The 15109-nt window shown below is 42.9% G+C and overlaps 1 protein-coding gene across 1 annotated transcript; it reads left to right on the top strand.

Moving 5' to 3' along the window:
* The first annotated feature begins 551 nt into the window (after positions 1–551).
* On the top strand, positions 552–14438 carry DNAJA2 (DnaJ heat shock protein family (Hsp40) member A2). The gene is made up of 9 exons (XM_070953255.1): positions 552–772; positions 5743–5802; positions 6804–7027; positions 9260–9340; positions 9637–9770; positions 11006–11202; positions 12060–12204; positions 12343–12470; positions 13545–14438. Exons 1-9 carry the CDS (start codon positions 695–697, stop codon positions 13731–13733), a joined length of 1236 nt encoding a protein of 411 aa, XP_070809356.1. The 5' UTR covers positions 552–694; the 3' UTR covers positions 13734–14438.
* Positions 14439–15109: the final 671 nt, after the last annotated feature.

The following is a 15109-nucleotide window of genomic DNA, read 5'->3' as shown; positions in this document are numbered from 1 at the left end:
CAATTCCCAGGGAACTGCATCCCCTGTATGCTCACACTTTAAATCAGTGCCTGTTCCAAAACTAATCTCAGTAACAGTAACAAGAGTTGGAAGGGACTTTAGAGGTCATCTAGTCCGACCCCCTGCTCACGCAGAAGACCTGCACTAGGGATTCGAACCTTGGCTTATTCAGAACAAGCTGCCAATTCAACCCCTGATTCCAGCCAGCCTCTTGTGTTTTTTTTTAAAAAAAAATAACAAAAGGGAATTAAATTTAAAAAAGGGAAATGCAGTTTATCAACCAGCATCCGAAATTGCCCCCTACCCCCAATTCCCGCTTTCCTGGGAGCCGAGATGTGAATCTCGCCCCAATCCCCTTCGATCCAGCCACCGGGTTTTCCTCCTCTCCGAATAGTGGAAGCGAGGCTTCTCCGCTCTCTCTCCCTCCCCTCCCCTCCCCGAAGGCGAAAGGCGGGGCCTTTGCGGGGAGGCCGGGCGAGCGGCCGCGTGCGTGCGTGCCTGCGTGCGTGCGTGGTACGTGCGTCGACGTCACGTGCGTGCGGCCTTCGCTCCGCTCTCCGCCCGCCTTCCCCCCTCCTTCCTGCTTCTTTCCCCCCCTCAGACGCTCTCGCGGCGCCGTCGCGCTCCCGGCGTTTCGCGGCCTTCCCCCTTTTTTCCCGGCGGCGGCGGCGGAGCGGCCTTCCCCGGCGCGGACATGGCGAACGTGGCCGACACCAAGCTCTACGACATCCTCGGGGTGCCGCCGGGGGTCTCCGACAACGAGCTGAAGAAGGTCCGAGGAAGGCGGGCGGGCGGGCGGGAGGGCGAGGAAGGGAAACAGGCCCGGCTCGAGGGGGGGAGGGGGGGGAGGGGGAGCCCCTGAGGCCTTCCCAAGAGGGTCCTTGAAAAGGGCCTCACCGGAGAGGAGGCCGGGGAAGAGGCCTCGCCCGAGCACAGGCCACCCGCGCCGGCAGCGATGGGCCTTCTGGGGGTGGGAGAGAGAGAGAGAGAGAGAGAGGCCCGCGGGAGGCCAAGCCCGACGCCTCCAGGCCCGACAGGATCGCGGGGGGGGGGAAGGGAGGGGATACCTCGTAGGGCCTGTGGTAAGAAGCAGAGGGGGGGGGCATGGAAGGGGGGGGGAGGGGGAGGATCTGCAATGCGAGGGGCCTGGAGTTGGGGGGGGGGGGGAGCCAGGTAGAGAAGGGCAGCCTTGTATCGGGAGGATGGGGGTTGTAGTCGGGTGGGGAAGGAGAGAGGGAGGGGTGTATGGGGAGAGGTGGGGTGCTGGGGAGGATGGAAGTTGTAGTTAGTTGGGGAAGGATAGTGGGGGGTGTATGGAAGATGTGGGGTGCTGGGGAGGATGGGAGTTGTAGTTAGTTGGGGAAGGCTAGTGGGGGGTTGTATGGGGAGAGGTGGGGTGCTGGGGAGGATGGGAGTTGTAGTCAGGTGGGGAAGGATAGTGGAGGGTGTATGGAAGAGAGGTGGGGTGCTGGGGAGGATGGGAGTTGTAGTCAGGTGGGGAAGGATAGTGGGAGGGGGGTATGGAGAAGAGAGGGTGCTGGGGAGGATGGGAGTTGTAGTCAGGTGGGGAAGGATAGTGGGGGGTGTATGGAGGAGAGGTGGGGTGCTGGGGAGGATGGGAGTTGTAGTCAGGTGGGGAAGGATAGTGCGTGTATGGAGGAGAGAGGGTGCTGGGGAGGATGGGAGTTGTAATCAGGTGGAGAAGGATAGTGGGGGGTATGGAAGAGAGTTGGGATGCTGAGGAGGATGGGAGTTGTAGTCAGGTGGAAAAAGATAGTGGGAGGGGTGTATGGAGGAGAGATGCTGTGCTGGGGAGGATGGGGCTTGTTGCCCAAGCTATCAGGTGGGGAAGAATAATAGGGGTCGTTGTAGTAGGTGGCAAAGGGGGCTTGGGAGGCTTGGCGAGGTGTACAGTAAGTTGTTAGGAAAGGATAATAGGAAATATTGTAGTTTGGGTGCTGGTAAATTGTAGGGGGAGTTGTGTAGGGTGAGCGAAAATCAAGATTGCATGGGGGAGGGAAAGGAGGGGGGGCAGCATCCTGATCAGCACCCCCTTTTGCTTCTTCCTTTCCCTCCCTAGCTTGGGGGGGTGGGATCACACATCTGAAGTCCCATTATTTTCTCAGCTTTCTTGAATATTTATTTGAACAATTTTTGTAGCTACCCATCTTGCTGGGCTCAATCTTATCCATGGTTTCCAGGCTGTAAGGTCTGGATTTGCAGCAAGACATTAATAATTGAGCAAATCCTTTGGCTTTCCTTTGCCTTTTATGTTTTTATGTATCAAGTATTAGTCTTCCTGTATTCGGCACTCTGTCCAAGTACTCTCAAAACTGCAACTCCCAACATCCCCAACCAGAGCTGTAATCCAAGTATCTATCTCTGTTTGCCCCTTTGGGAGAGGCTGAGCAACTCACCCATGTGTATATATGTAAACACCAGTTTAAATACATGATGCTCTACTCTGGAGTGTGAAGAATAGAAAAACGTTGGGGCTTCCTTTCTCTTTGGCTTCTTCCTCATTCCTTCCCAAGAATCGGCATTCTGTACAATTGCCTTAAGCAATTATTGTGGAAAAAGCAAATCAGAACATAGCTTTCCTCTTTTATTTTGGCCCTATTCTTGTTCTTTTGAAAAACATTTTAACATATCTCCCCTCTTATCATTTCATAGGATATAACCTTATGATTGCTTTGATGATCCAGAAATTACTTTCTTCTTTGTCTTCTCTCTCACTCCAGTGTCTTAGGTGTCTTCTAGAAATTGTTTTCACCTTCTGATCTCGTTCCCACAGGAGGAGAAGAATGGGTTAACACTGCTATTTCTTTTTCTTTTTTCTTTTCATGGAAGTAAATTTGGTTGCTTAACAAGTCAGTCAGCTGAATTGTTTCTGTCCGCAGAATCACCATGAGGCTGAGCTATATAGTCCTCTTGAACTTCTCAAGTATTACCAAAAATAATTTCTAGGGACAGAGATAGGGAAATTATTAAATGTGGCATTGTCTTAATTCATGATTATTTTTCATTAAATCAAATCCTGTTTACATTTTGCCTTTACCTGGCCCACTTTAGGGATTGCGTCAATACTTTAACCTTGTCCTCAGTAACTGATCCATTGACTATCTGTGTCCTTGTTTTTTTGTAACCAGTCAACCCAGCACCTCTGTCTCCCAGGCCAACGGAATGCCATCCCATAGTACAGTTTTCAACTGGTTAATCACTATATCCTGCCTCTTTACGATAAGAAGGTGCTGCTGCTGGGAAAGGAATCCTGGCCTGGATGTTTGTTATTGAGGAAGTAGGTGCATAGGAGGAATCACACAAGTGATAGGGCCTGAGGTCAACAGGAAAATAAATTCCCTTGTCGGGCCTGCCATAGCTTAAGCCTCCCAGTAAAAACGATCATTGGGTCCATTTATTGAGAAAGGTATATAGTTTTTAAAGGTCAAGTGTTTTTCGGGCAAGGTTTAGTTTGGTATGTGGCCCCTTCCTTCTGGGTGACCTTGAGGCAGCGTCTTGAGGAGATACAGCATTTACTTTAGTTTCCCAAAGCATTCCCCTCTTCATTCCCCTCCCCACAGCTCATGGCAGTCTGTCATCAAATAGTAACAACGAGAAAGTATGAGGTATCAGCTGATATTCCTACTCCGAACTGGGGTGGGTGAGGAAAAAGCCCTACCTTCTGTAGTATATTGCCTTTCTCCATGAGCAAACAAGAGTTTGATATTTTGTGATGTTTTGCCTCCTGTAAATCCAGTTTCTTAGGTGGAGGGTAAAATTAATTGTTCTCTGGCACTCATTTTGAATGCATCTGTTGGATCCCAAAATGCCTGTTGAGAGCATACATAAAGATTTCATTAACGTGGAATTGAAAATGCACTCTTTAAAAAAAAGAAAAACCTACACATGAATGAATTTCTTTTAACATAGCTGATGCTGTTAGGGGATCAAGTTGAACTCCTGGCCGTTTAATCCTTCCCCAAGTTCATTGAAAGTGGTTTGAATCTGGCATGGATGTTCTCTCTCTCAGGTTTACCAAAATGGAACTCTCTCGATTATAACTGGCAATTATCAGTTGTGGAGAGTTCCATTCCTCACTTCTAAAATGGTTGCCAACTAACAACTCTTGGTTGTATCTCAATCTAATGTGCATTGCATAATGATACTCCCATCCTTTTGCTGCTTGTTTTTTTAGAAGAAAAGTTTGGCAAAGGCCAAGTAGAACCCAAAGCTGTTTCGTTTTTAATAGCAAAGGAAATGTGGGCATGACTTATCTTTCTCTATATCTTGAAAAAGAGGAGTGGTCTGTAACATGCTGAATGGATTTGGCTTCATTGGTATAATACTTGCAGTCCTTAGTAACAATTATCTCCCATAAAACAATAACTGGGATGCCATTTAAAATACTCCAAGGTCTTGGCGATGTTTTCTTATGAAAACTACTTGGCTGTAGTTTTCTTATGAAAGCTAATTATTGGCACTTTTTTTTTAGTGAGCTAATTATTGGCACTTTTCTTTTACGCCTATATAATGGTTTGAACTGCTGATCTCAGAAAATATTACAGTAAACTGATTTAGTTAATCTTTGATGTAAGGCTAACCATGAATGATTATTTAGAAATGAAACTAATTGACCAGGTTAAGACGTACAGATTGAACAAGTTATACTTGTTATAATTATCATATACTGAGCTGTAAACGAGCCTTTCACAGGATGAGATCCCCAATTCTATGTAGCCTTTGAGGAAGTCCTAAGAGCCTTTCCCAAAAGTGCTGCTAAATTGTAATTAGGAAGGTGAGAGAGTACGAACATTATTAAATAAAAGGTTTTAATTACAGCTGACTAACATTACGTTAATATTCTCAGATGAAAAGTACTTCTTGCTTTGTCCTTGGTTTTTGGAAAGCTGCTCTCGCTTGAGCTGGGTCTGAACCTTGGCACCAAGAAGTTCAGCATCCCTAGCAGAAACCAAAGTACAAAATAAAAGTGCTGTGTAGATGATATACTAATAACAAGAGCAGTCGTAGCAGCAGCGATGAAGGGAGGTGTGCCTGTGCGGCATTGGTGGGGAGGAACCTGAAGCCTCAGGTAATGTTAGTGTTGTTAGACTCTTACTAAACCCATCTGCGTCTGTGGAATTCAACAACATCTGAACACCCACTGCGGCCCTCGTATGGAATTAATAATAATTTGGCGTTAGTTTCCAGGTTTTAATTCAGTACATTTTTTTCCCTTATGAATAATGCATAATCATGGACTATTGCTTTTTCCATATTTACTAATTTGGGAATGTGAATGAGGGTGAATTTTGTGGCAAATGGGAAAAAAGGTTCTAGGTTTGTGAGAAGGATTGCCCCTTTGGAAGGGGTTGCCTCAAATGTTTGGTCTAACCACCCAACAATCTATATTTGGACAATACTTGTATATGGCTACAAACATTGATTCCTGTTTCTGATTGGTCATCTATATTCCTTTTAAAGGAAGTTATGCTTGTCCAGGAATGAAAAATTCTCAGCCCTGCAGATCCTGTTGAATTCCAGTTCTTATTAGACTTAATCTGTGTGATTGATGATGAAGGACTATTATAGCGGTAGTCCTAGAGTGTCTGGAGGACCAGAACATACTCATTCACATATATTTTTACATGGAAGTTAGATATTTTACGTATTAATGTAACTTGAACTACAGAAAATTCATGGCTGCCTGCTAACTTCTTGCGTTGGTTTCTTTTTGGTGTTTAGGCATATCGTAAGCTTGCCAAAGAATACCACCCGGATAAGAATCCAAATGCAGGTGACAAGGTATGAATTGTTTTCCTTTCAACTTGCTTCTGAAACATATTTCACACCATATACTGAGCTAGATGCAATTGTGAATGAATGTTTAGCCCATGGATTTAGGAATTGACAAAATTTCAGTCTGCGCCATAAAATAAAAAGTGTTCAGTTTGACTGGGGAGATGGCTGAGTTCAAATCTAAATCTAAATCCTAAAATTCAGCAGGCCAAATACTAGGAACTACTTGCTCTGAACTTTTATGAGCATAAAAGTAAGATGGTTCCTGTGTCCCTATGAGCTCCTTGGAAAACAGTGGCCTGCAGTTGTAATAATAGAAGATATATTTATCTCTACCTTGTGTCAGAAGGTTGGGAGACTGATTAGCTTGCCATCTTCAAATCTTTCCCTTCACAATTGTGAGTCAAGGGAGGTGTAGTAGAATGTGTGGATGATCTTGGAGAAAAGATGCTGTCTAGGAGACAAGAGAGGCAGGAGCTTCCTGTGGTTTAACGGTCAGAGAAAGAAACTTAGGAAGGACCTGTTCTAGTGAATGAAGCAGTTAAAAATGATGGTGGGAACAGACCAATAATGTAGCATTACAGTAAGGTAGAATTAATTTATCTAAATCATGTTTCCTGTCTGGTTTATCTGGGAGGACTGGCAGGACCAATAAAGGAGAATATTTGTAGTTCAGGGTTGAAATGAGGGGTCCTTGGTTCTCTGAGTGACAGGAGCTTGCAAATGACAAACGTTTAAGATGCTTGAAAGCTAAGTACATTAAGAGTGGACCATAAGTTTAAACGGGGTGAGCAGAGAAGAGGCTTATGAAGGTAGATAGTACAAAATGTTAGACGCCCAAATGAAACAACTTGTTTCTGGAACTGGTCTACATTCACCTATAAAACAATAACCATTCCAGTATTATCCATGGATGGTAAGCTCACTTTTCTTCTCGGCTTGTAATACTAGGGAATGAAAATAATCAAGGGTGTTTTTTTAAAAAAAGTACTTTTCTCTTTCTTTAGTTCAAGGAAATCAGCTTTGCCTACGAAGTTCTCTCGAACCCCGAGAAACGTGAATTATACGACCGATATGGAGAACAAGGCCTCCGGGAAGGTAGTGGTGGAAGCGGAGGAATGGACGATATATTCTCCCACATATTTGGTGGGGGCCTTTTTGGTTTCATGGGTAATCAGAGTAGAAGTCGTAATGGGAGAAGGCGAGGCGAAGATATGATGCACCCACTTAAGTAAGTACCAAGCTGGTGTCCTTTCATTGAAAAGTTCTTTCATTCACAATAGCCCTATTTGCTTAAGTATTTTTTTAGAAAGCAGGAAGAGCCAAGTTCTAGTTGAAACTGTTTATTATTAAAATATCCACATTGACTTCAGGTTTGGTGATAGTGGTTGAAACCTGTGCTGTAGAATCTATAGAAGATACGCTCATTCCTGACTTGGCACAAATAAACGTAATTATTTGATGGGTTCCACTGTGAATATAGCTGTATTGGTGCAAGGGACTCACTGTAGGCTCTAAGGGAGCCTCTTTTGGTATAGATGATGCCATTATTTGGGAAATGAGCCCTGTTTGCTTAGCAGTTGTTACCAAGCTATCTCGGATTCAGTGGGTTTTTTAAAAATCTAAGTTAGGATTTCAATCCTTGAAGAATTTAACCTTAGATTAATAGAAAGGAAAATAATTGCTGCAAAATAGACATTGCATAACTTTTACAATATGTATTTAGAATAACCTAATAGAGACAAAAGTGATAACAATTTGAGGGGTAAAAGTGACTTTCCACCATCATAACTATAAATATAATTTATCTTCTCTTAAAATGCAACAAATGATCTCTTCTTTCCATATCCCATCTCTTATCTCTAAACAAATCCTTAAAGCCTCAATATTCAGTCTGGATGTCAGCAAAAATCCATTAAAATTTACCAAGGATAACATCTATTTTAATATTGATCCAGTAAACCAACTTTTTATTCCTTCCTTTTATTTCTAACAATTCTTAAGCTTTAGTCTGTTCAAATAATATCTTGGAACTTGATTTCTTTTCATTTTTTCTTTCCTCACAAGATTCTTCAAAACTTTAACAAGCTCTTTTGTAAATCCAATATGGGAAAATTATCTATATTACTCTCTTGGTTTATTATCCTTTTTAATTAAGATATCATGGCTTACTTTTTCTTTTATCCGTTAATGTTCTTTGCATACCTTCATCAGTTGTTTTTGTCTCCAGTCTCTGACAAAAATCTTAGAAAATGGGAAATTAATATAGGAAAACATTAAGGTATCCTAATTAAGATCATTTACACTTTAAAAATACTATCTTGAACATAAAAAGAAAACTGAGTGGAAGCCAGTAAGGGCAGGAAATATTTCTTTCTATACTATTATTACTACTACTACTATTACTATTGCAATTGCAGTTTCTGATCGCAGCTGTTATTTCATGCCAGAAATTGGGCTAAATCTTCCTACCTGAAATTATACTTTGGATAATAATAGCTGGGTGTTGATTTCTGAATAATTTAAACAATTTCAAAATTGCAAGGCACTTGGAGGAAATAATTAAGCTATGGTAAAAGAAATATCAGTGTTAATGGGGCTTGATCCTTGAGGTCTGAGCAGGCTCTATTTTGGACTCTTTAGAGTATAAAACTTTAAAATACTTCGTAGGGATTTTTATTTTGTTATTCGTTTGTTTGTACTTCGAGGCAAGTGATTCAAAAATGAGGCCATACCACTGAATCATTGTAGAATTGAGCATTAAAGCCTTGCCTATGCTTAAGGTAATAGGATACCTTTGAGGGAGGGAAACTGCAGCTAGGAACAGCCCAGCAACCTATAATAACAAACTTGAGCCTATCCTTCTACCAGTCAATGCATTAAAAATATCTCTTTATAATAAAAACAGCAAAGTATTCAAAGTTGATCAAGGCAAAGAAAAGCATTCACTGTATAGGACTAAGTAGGCAACCATATCAAGGTGGAGTATGTTTGTAATTTTGTGTAATGGGTGCACTTGTGAGTGGCTGGCACAGTAAGCTGCACATTTGCAAATGAGCTGCAGGGTGAGGGAGGCCGATTTGGAATATTCTGACTCAAATGCCTGCTCAACAATTAAACTCTGGTGATATTGGGCCTATGGATGTCTCAGCCTAGGTTCCTTGGTAGGATGAAGTAGACAAGATTAATCAGTGTTTTCCTATACTTGGAGAAAAAGAGGATTAACTGTAGTCATGGTGCATTATTAGACGTACAGAGCTTCTCCGATGGCAGGAAGATAGAAACCTAACTGCTATTTTCAACTTTGCAATTAGTTCAGCTCAACTCTTCTTGCGTTGCGTGGGCCAGTTTTAACAAGTATTTTGCAATGGCACATTGTCATTCCATCAGCGAAAATTTACAGTAATGCACCTATTTAGATTTGCATTTGCAAGGTGTTAAAATAAACTTCTTTTCTTCTCAGAGTTTCCTTAGAAGATCTATATAATGGGAAAACTACCAAACTACAACTTAGCAAGAATGTCCTTTGTAGTTCATGTAATGGGTGAGTTTTCTTTTATTCATTTGTCTTCGGAAATTTCTTAGTTCAAAGAATAAGTCCATTAATCATTCTAAAAAATAATGCACTCCCATTTAAAATGCAGCTGTTGGTATAATGGGAATTTTTTTTCCCCCAGCCAGAGTAGCTGCATAATATTTGCATCTCCACTCTTTTCTGTGGCCCTCTCTTAACTCTTTCTATCTGGCACTCCTGCTTGGCTTCTTGATGCTTCCATGTTATTCGTTGGACCCCAAAAAAATCACGGCGTTTTCTTTCTCTCTTTTTTGACCTGGATCTAGTCAAGGGGGTAAATCTGGAGCAGTTCAGAAGTGTGCAGCTTGCCGAGGCCGAGGCATGCGAATTATGATCAGGCAGCTGGCTCCCGGGATGGTTCAGCAAATGCAGTCGGTCTGTTCCGATTGCAATGGAGAAGGTAATCCAACCGGTTCTTCAGCAAGGAATGAGGAGGCCAGAGAATTCAGGCAGGCTCTGGATCCCATTGTTACCAAATAAATGCCAGTTAATGTTCAGGATGTTACAGTGCCGGCCTCATAGCTAAGATGCACATTAGTAAGCATTTACGTTTTGTAGTTTGTGGGGGATGGGACAGATAGGTAGTTTGCCTTGTCTGCCCTAATGGTAGAAGTGACAGACACAGCCTTCTGAAGTTGGGTGGTATAAATTGGCCACATCTGCATTTAGAATGTTTTTGATAATAGAGTACCTGGGTATGGCATCGATCTTGGCTTGGATTATATATCGTAGGATTAGTGGAATTGGGGTACAATCGAGACATAGCATAGAGGGCTTTTTTGCTTGTTTTAAACAAAAAAAGGTCTTGGATCGCAAGTCACATGATGCATTACAGGATGATGCTATTGCATTATAATATTTAAAACTAGGTTGGGTTGACCACATTTTAGGGATCAAGGATACATTCAGAAAGTGGATGACTTCAAGGAGAAAAGCGGGAAGGGACAGAACAGGAAAAAACCCTTCTCAAAATTTAGTGACACGTGAATAAAAAATATTTTTGCCACCAGCCATACAAGCAGAAGGCCACAAAATCTGAGCAAATAATACAGAGTTTCTCTCCTAAATACGAAAGGGAGCAAGCATTTATTCCCCCTGAACATTCTTGTGCACTTGTGCTAATTTTTTGGCAGTCAGGCCAAGAAGAAGGAACAGAAGGTGCCCTAAAATCTGGGGAAACAAAGTTGTTTTGGATAGTGAGATGGGCAGCGTATAAATTGTATAAATTGAATGAATGAATGTATGGGAAAATACATACATACAATTATACGGAATAGCCATTGCTGATCTGAGAATTGAGACCTTTGTAGCTTGAGTTTCCTATCTCTTAGAACAGTGTTGGCGAACCTTTTCGGCACCAAGTGCTGAAATGGGAGCACATGCGCGCGCAGGGGAGCACCAGAAACCAGAAGAGCAGTTCCCTGGCACGCATGCACACACTGGGAACCTGGTCTTCCGGTTTCTGGCACTCCCGGGCGCGCGAAGACCAGCTTGTGCACACCGGAACCCGGAAGAGCAATGGGCAATGGCTGGCGTGCCCGGAGAGATGGCTCTGCTTGCCACTTCTGGCACGCGTGCCATAGGTTTGCCATCACAGTCTTAGAACAAGGTGCAAACATGTTGTCTCTTTTTTAGGAGAAGTAATCAACGAAAAAGACCGCTGTAAAAAATGTGAAGGGAAGAAGGTGATAAAAGAAGTAAAGATCCTTGAAGTCCATGTAGACAAAGGCATGAAGCATGGGCAGAGAATCACCTTTACCGGAGAAGCTGATCAAGCCCCCGGCGTGGAGCCAGGAGACATTGTTCTCCTGCTCCAAGAAAAGGAGCACGAGGTAATGATGGCTTGAATTGCCGAAAGCACATTGGCTCCATGGCACTGGGGCATTTTGAATGGTAATGTTTGGGGTAGTGAAACTTCATTAAACGCCCTTCAAGTCCTGGCAGCGCAGTGGTTAAAGTGCAGTATTGCAGACTAACTCTGCCCACAGCCTGGAGTTCGATCCTGACTGGCTCAAGATTGACTCAATCTTCCATCCTTCCAAAGTTGGTAAAATGAGGATCCAGTTTGTTGGGCACAGTAATGCAAATAATGCTTCTACATGGTAAACTGCCCAAAAAGTGCTGTAGAGAGATATTTAAGGAGCCTAAATGTTATTGCTATTGCTATGGTTATTGTTGTGTCATTTGCAATATGATTGCATGAAGTTACCTGTTAGATATTTGGGTATCAGTACAAGAGAATATTTGCAGCTCAAGGTTTGAACTGAGGAGTCCTTGTTGCTCTCTGAGCTTGGTAACATCATCAGAGCCCTGGTGGCACCGTGGTTAGAAGGCAGTATTGCAGGCAAACTCTGCCCACAGCCTGGAGTTCGATCCTGACTGGCTCAAGGTTGACTCAGCCTTCCATCTTTCCAAGGGAGGTCAGTAAAATGAGGGCCCAGATTATTGGGAGCAATATGCTGACTCTGTAAACCTCCCAGAGAATGCTGTAAAGCAGTGTGGAGCAATAGATAAGTTTAAATAAATGTTCAATTTGAAAAACGGTGGCAATAGTGCAGTTCACTTGGGACAAGAGTTTGAAGAATCCAGTACGGTTTCTGAAGATGGCCGGCTTCTGTATGAAACACTCGAGTGCCAAATGGCGAAAGCAAAAAACCCAACCCTGCCCTTCTCCCCTCTTTCTCCCAAGATGTTCCAGAGAGATGGAAATGATCTGCACATGACACACAAGATTGGACTTGTTGAAGCCCTGTGTGGCTTTCAGTTCACATTTAAGCACCTCGATGCACGTCAGATTGTGGTGAAATATCCTCCAGGAAAAGTAATTGAGCCAGGTAAAAACTTGTATACTGCTGTTCTGAAAGTCCTTCCACCTACCAACTGTTTGTTTTTTTAAAAAAAATGTTTTTGCCTAGAGAGAAAGGACACTTTGCCCTTCGTTGACACTGCTCCTTTTTTTTTTTTAACTCTAGGCTCCGTCCGGGTAGTTCGAGGGGAAGGAATGCCACAATATCGCAACCCTTTTGAAAAGGGTGATCTTTATATAAAGTTCGATGTGCAATTTCCTGAAAACAACTGGATTAGCCCAGAAAAGCTTACAGTAAGTATGCGAAGCAGTCTGGTAAATAATTCTCTTCTCCGGAGGGTATGTGAAAATCCTAAACTCTTCACACCTCCTCTCTCTCTACGTGCCATTAAATCTTAAGCGTAATATTAAACACGGGAAAATCACATCATCCGGCCCACTCCACATCAGTATTCCACCTTCTCCAGGGATCTTGGGCGTAGGGCAGGCAGCCACACCATAATATATGAGCAAAAGGCAAGTTATATTGAAAAATCAAATAACCATAAATATTTGGAGGCATAAATAGAATGACAACTCCATGCAATATCCTCAGGCCAACGCTCTGTTGCACACCTAATTCTCACAGTGCTTTCTAATGTCTACATGTATTTCACGTATATTCCAGAAAAAACCCCCAGCTCCAAGTAAAGACTCTGAAGCAAACATTTTCAAAGTTCTGTTTACTAGAATAGGTAAACTGGTACATCTGGGAAAACGCAAATCTGAGAGGTCCAGGGTTTCCCTCAGTAAATCAAAACCCCCAAAACCATCCCCTCATTCCTCAATCGATCACATGCTCCAATCAACCGCCGTCCCATCTCGAGACATCGCTCTGACCAGTCCTCCAGATGCAGGATCGGCTTGACCTTGACCGACAGGAAGAATGCTATTATGTCTACAGACAACCCCTCTACTAAATCCGCACTCCTACTTTCCCACGCATGAGGTGGTGGCAGCATGGAAGCTTCCGGTCTAATATGGCTTCCAAAGCTGACAGGATGGCTGTAGTATTATTTTTTTAAACATACTGTGTTTTCCCGAAAATAAGACCCTGTCTTATATTTTTTTGAACCCTGAAATAAGCGCTTGGCCTTATTGCCAATGCGCTCAAAAGCCCGATTGGGCTTATTATCACGGGATGTCTTATTTTGGGGGAAACGGTCTTATCTTTCTTACTCCTTCCTCTTATTGGTATTATTATCATTCTCAATTCTGTTGCTTTGCATGTAGAACGAGAGCTTCTGCACCGGAGATAAATTCCTTGAGTGTCTAATCACACTTGGCCAAATAACGTATTCAGATAAATTCACGATATTTTACTTTTAGGAACTTGAAGATCTTCTGCCCTCCAGACCAGAAGTTCCCAACATAATTAGCGAAGCGGAAGAAGTAGACCTTCAAGAATTTGACACCACTCGTGGGTCAAGCGGTGGGCAGAGGCGCGAGGCGTACAATGATAGCTCCGATGAGGAAAGTGGCCATCATGGACCGGGGGTGCAGTGTGCCCATCAGTAAAAAGAAAAAAATATCTGTCCTGGGCGGGGTAAGGGAAGTTACACATGGATTTTTCTCTCTTCAAAATTTTGCCTGACTTGTTCTCAGCAACACAGTTGGATTGTCTAAAACAATGCACATGAGCCCAATGGACATATGTTGCTGTATGTGTAACTTTTAAAATTGGTCCATAGTATCTACAGAAGTGTATAATTTAAACTAACCACACACACACACACACACACCACACAAAAAGCTTACATCTTTTTTTTTTTCCTCGACTGACTGTTCTGTAGCAGAATAAAGGCACTTGAAAGGAAGGTGAGACTCTCTCCTGTTCCATCTGGATTAAGTTCCAGTCCTTGTACTTGTGCTTGATTTTTACCAGTTTTTTGTGTAGATTTTAAGTTTTCTCTATTTTAAATTCAAAAAAATTCTACATTGTAAAGTTTTGTGTAAAAATTTTTGTCCCGAGGCTTGGTTATTTGGCTGCATCTGCATAAGCTGCTACAAATAGAATAAAGAAATTCATAGCCTGTATCTATCCCTTTTAGATGCATGGTAAGTAAATTGGGTTTCGGCACACGGGAATAGAAGCTGATGGGGAAAAACCATGGAAGAGTGAAAAAAAAAGAAAAAAAAAGAAGTGGTTGTAAGAGTTTTTTTACCATCTTGTGAAAAAAAAAAGGTTTCTGAAACTTAATAAAAACCATTGGTGTATGATGATACGTTTTGTAACGGTTTTCTTTCTTATCAATTCGCAGCTGACAGTAGGCCTTGGCAGTTTTGAAGCAAATCACTTCCAGTATTGACTAGCTTGAACCAAAGAAAACTAAAGGAAATCGGCTTTAAGGAAGCAAACAGGCCTGGGGTGTGTCAGGCCAAGCCTATAGCCCCAAGAATCCAATCCCATTGAACTAAATATCCCCAGTTTTAAGACATAAGGGCATTATTTTTGATGGAAGAACCAGGTGATAGATGTAGCAGGACTAGGCCAGGCTTCACCTATGTTAAGAAAACCCACCAAAAAGGCATATCATTTTAGCTTTGCTTCTCGGCATCTCCTGTGTTCTCCTTACGCAATCCAGTCTGCCTTGGAGAGCTGCCAGGCCGATATTTTCAAAACTTGGCAAAGAGTCTCGGAGAGTCACAAACCAATTATGCAAACTATTTGTCTCCTGCAAACTCCCCTCCCCTTTCGCTCCTCTTTTATTCCCTCTGGGAGGGGCCATTCATCGTCCACCTGTGGCTTTACTCCCAAGTCGACCTTTGTTCTTTAGCTGTTCCCTTCTCCTAGCAGCTCTGTGCACGCGCACACTGGGAACAGGCTCCAGCTGTTCTTCTGCCCCACTGACGTCCGACTCCGAAGGCAGCTGACAACTGTCCGACGGCCCTGG

Source organism: Pituophis catenifer, unplaced genomic scaffold, assembly GCF_029215685.1.
Source record: "Pituophis catenifer annectens isolate HBS135680 unplaced genomic scaffold, rPitCat1.0.hap2 SCAF_13, whole genome shotgun sequence".
Taxonomy (NCBI): Eukaryota; Metazoa; Chordata; class Lepidosauria; order Squamata; family Colubridae; genus Pituophis; species Pituophis catenifer.
This window is presented reverse-complemented; position numbering and strand designations above follow the sequence as displayed.

Excerpts from the sequence above, each read along its gene's own strand:
- DNAJA2 (XM_070953255.1), top strand. The coding sequence starts at position 695 with ATGGCGAACGTGGCCGACACCAAGCTCTACGACATCCTCGGGGTGCCG. Across the intron at positions 12,205-12,342 it reads AGGAAAAGTAATTGAGCCAG|GCTCCGTCCGGGTAGTTCGA; the intron begins GTAAAAACTTGT and ends TTTTAACTCTAG. Across the intron at positions 12,471-13,544 it reads TTAGCCCAGAAAAGCTTACA|GAACTTGAAGATCTTCTGCC; the intron begins GTAAGTATGCGA and ends TTTTACTTTTAG.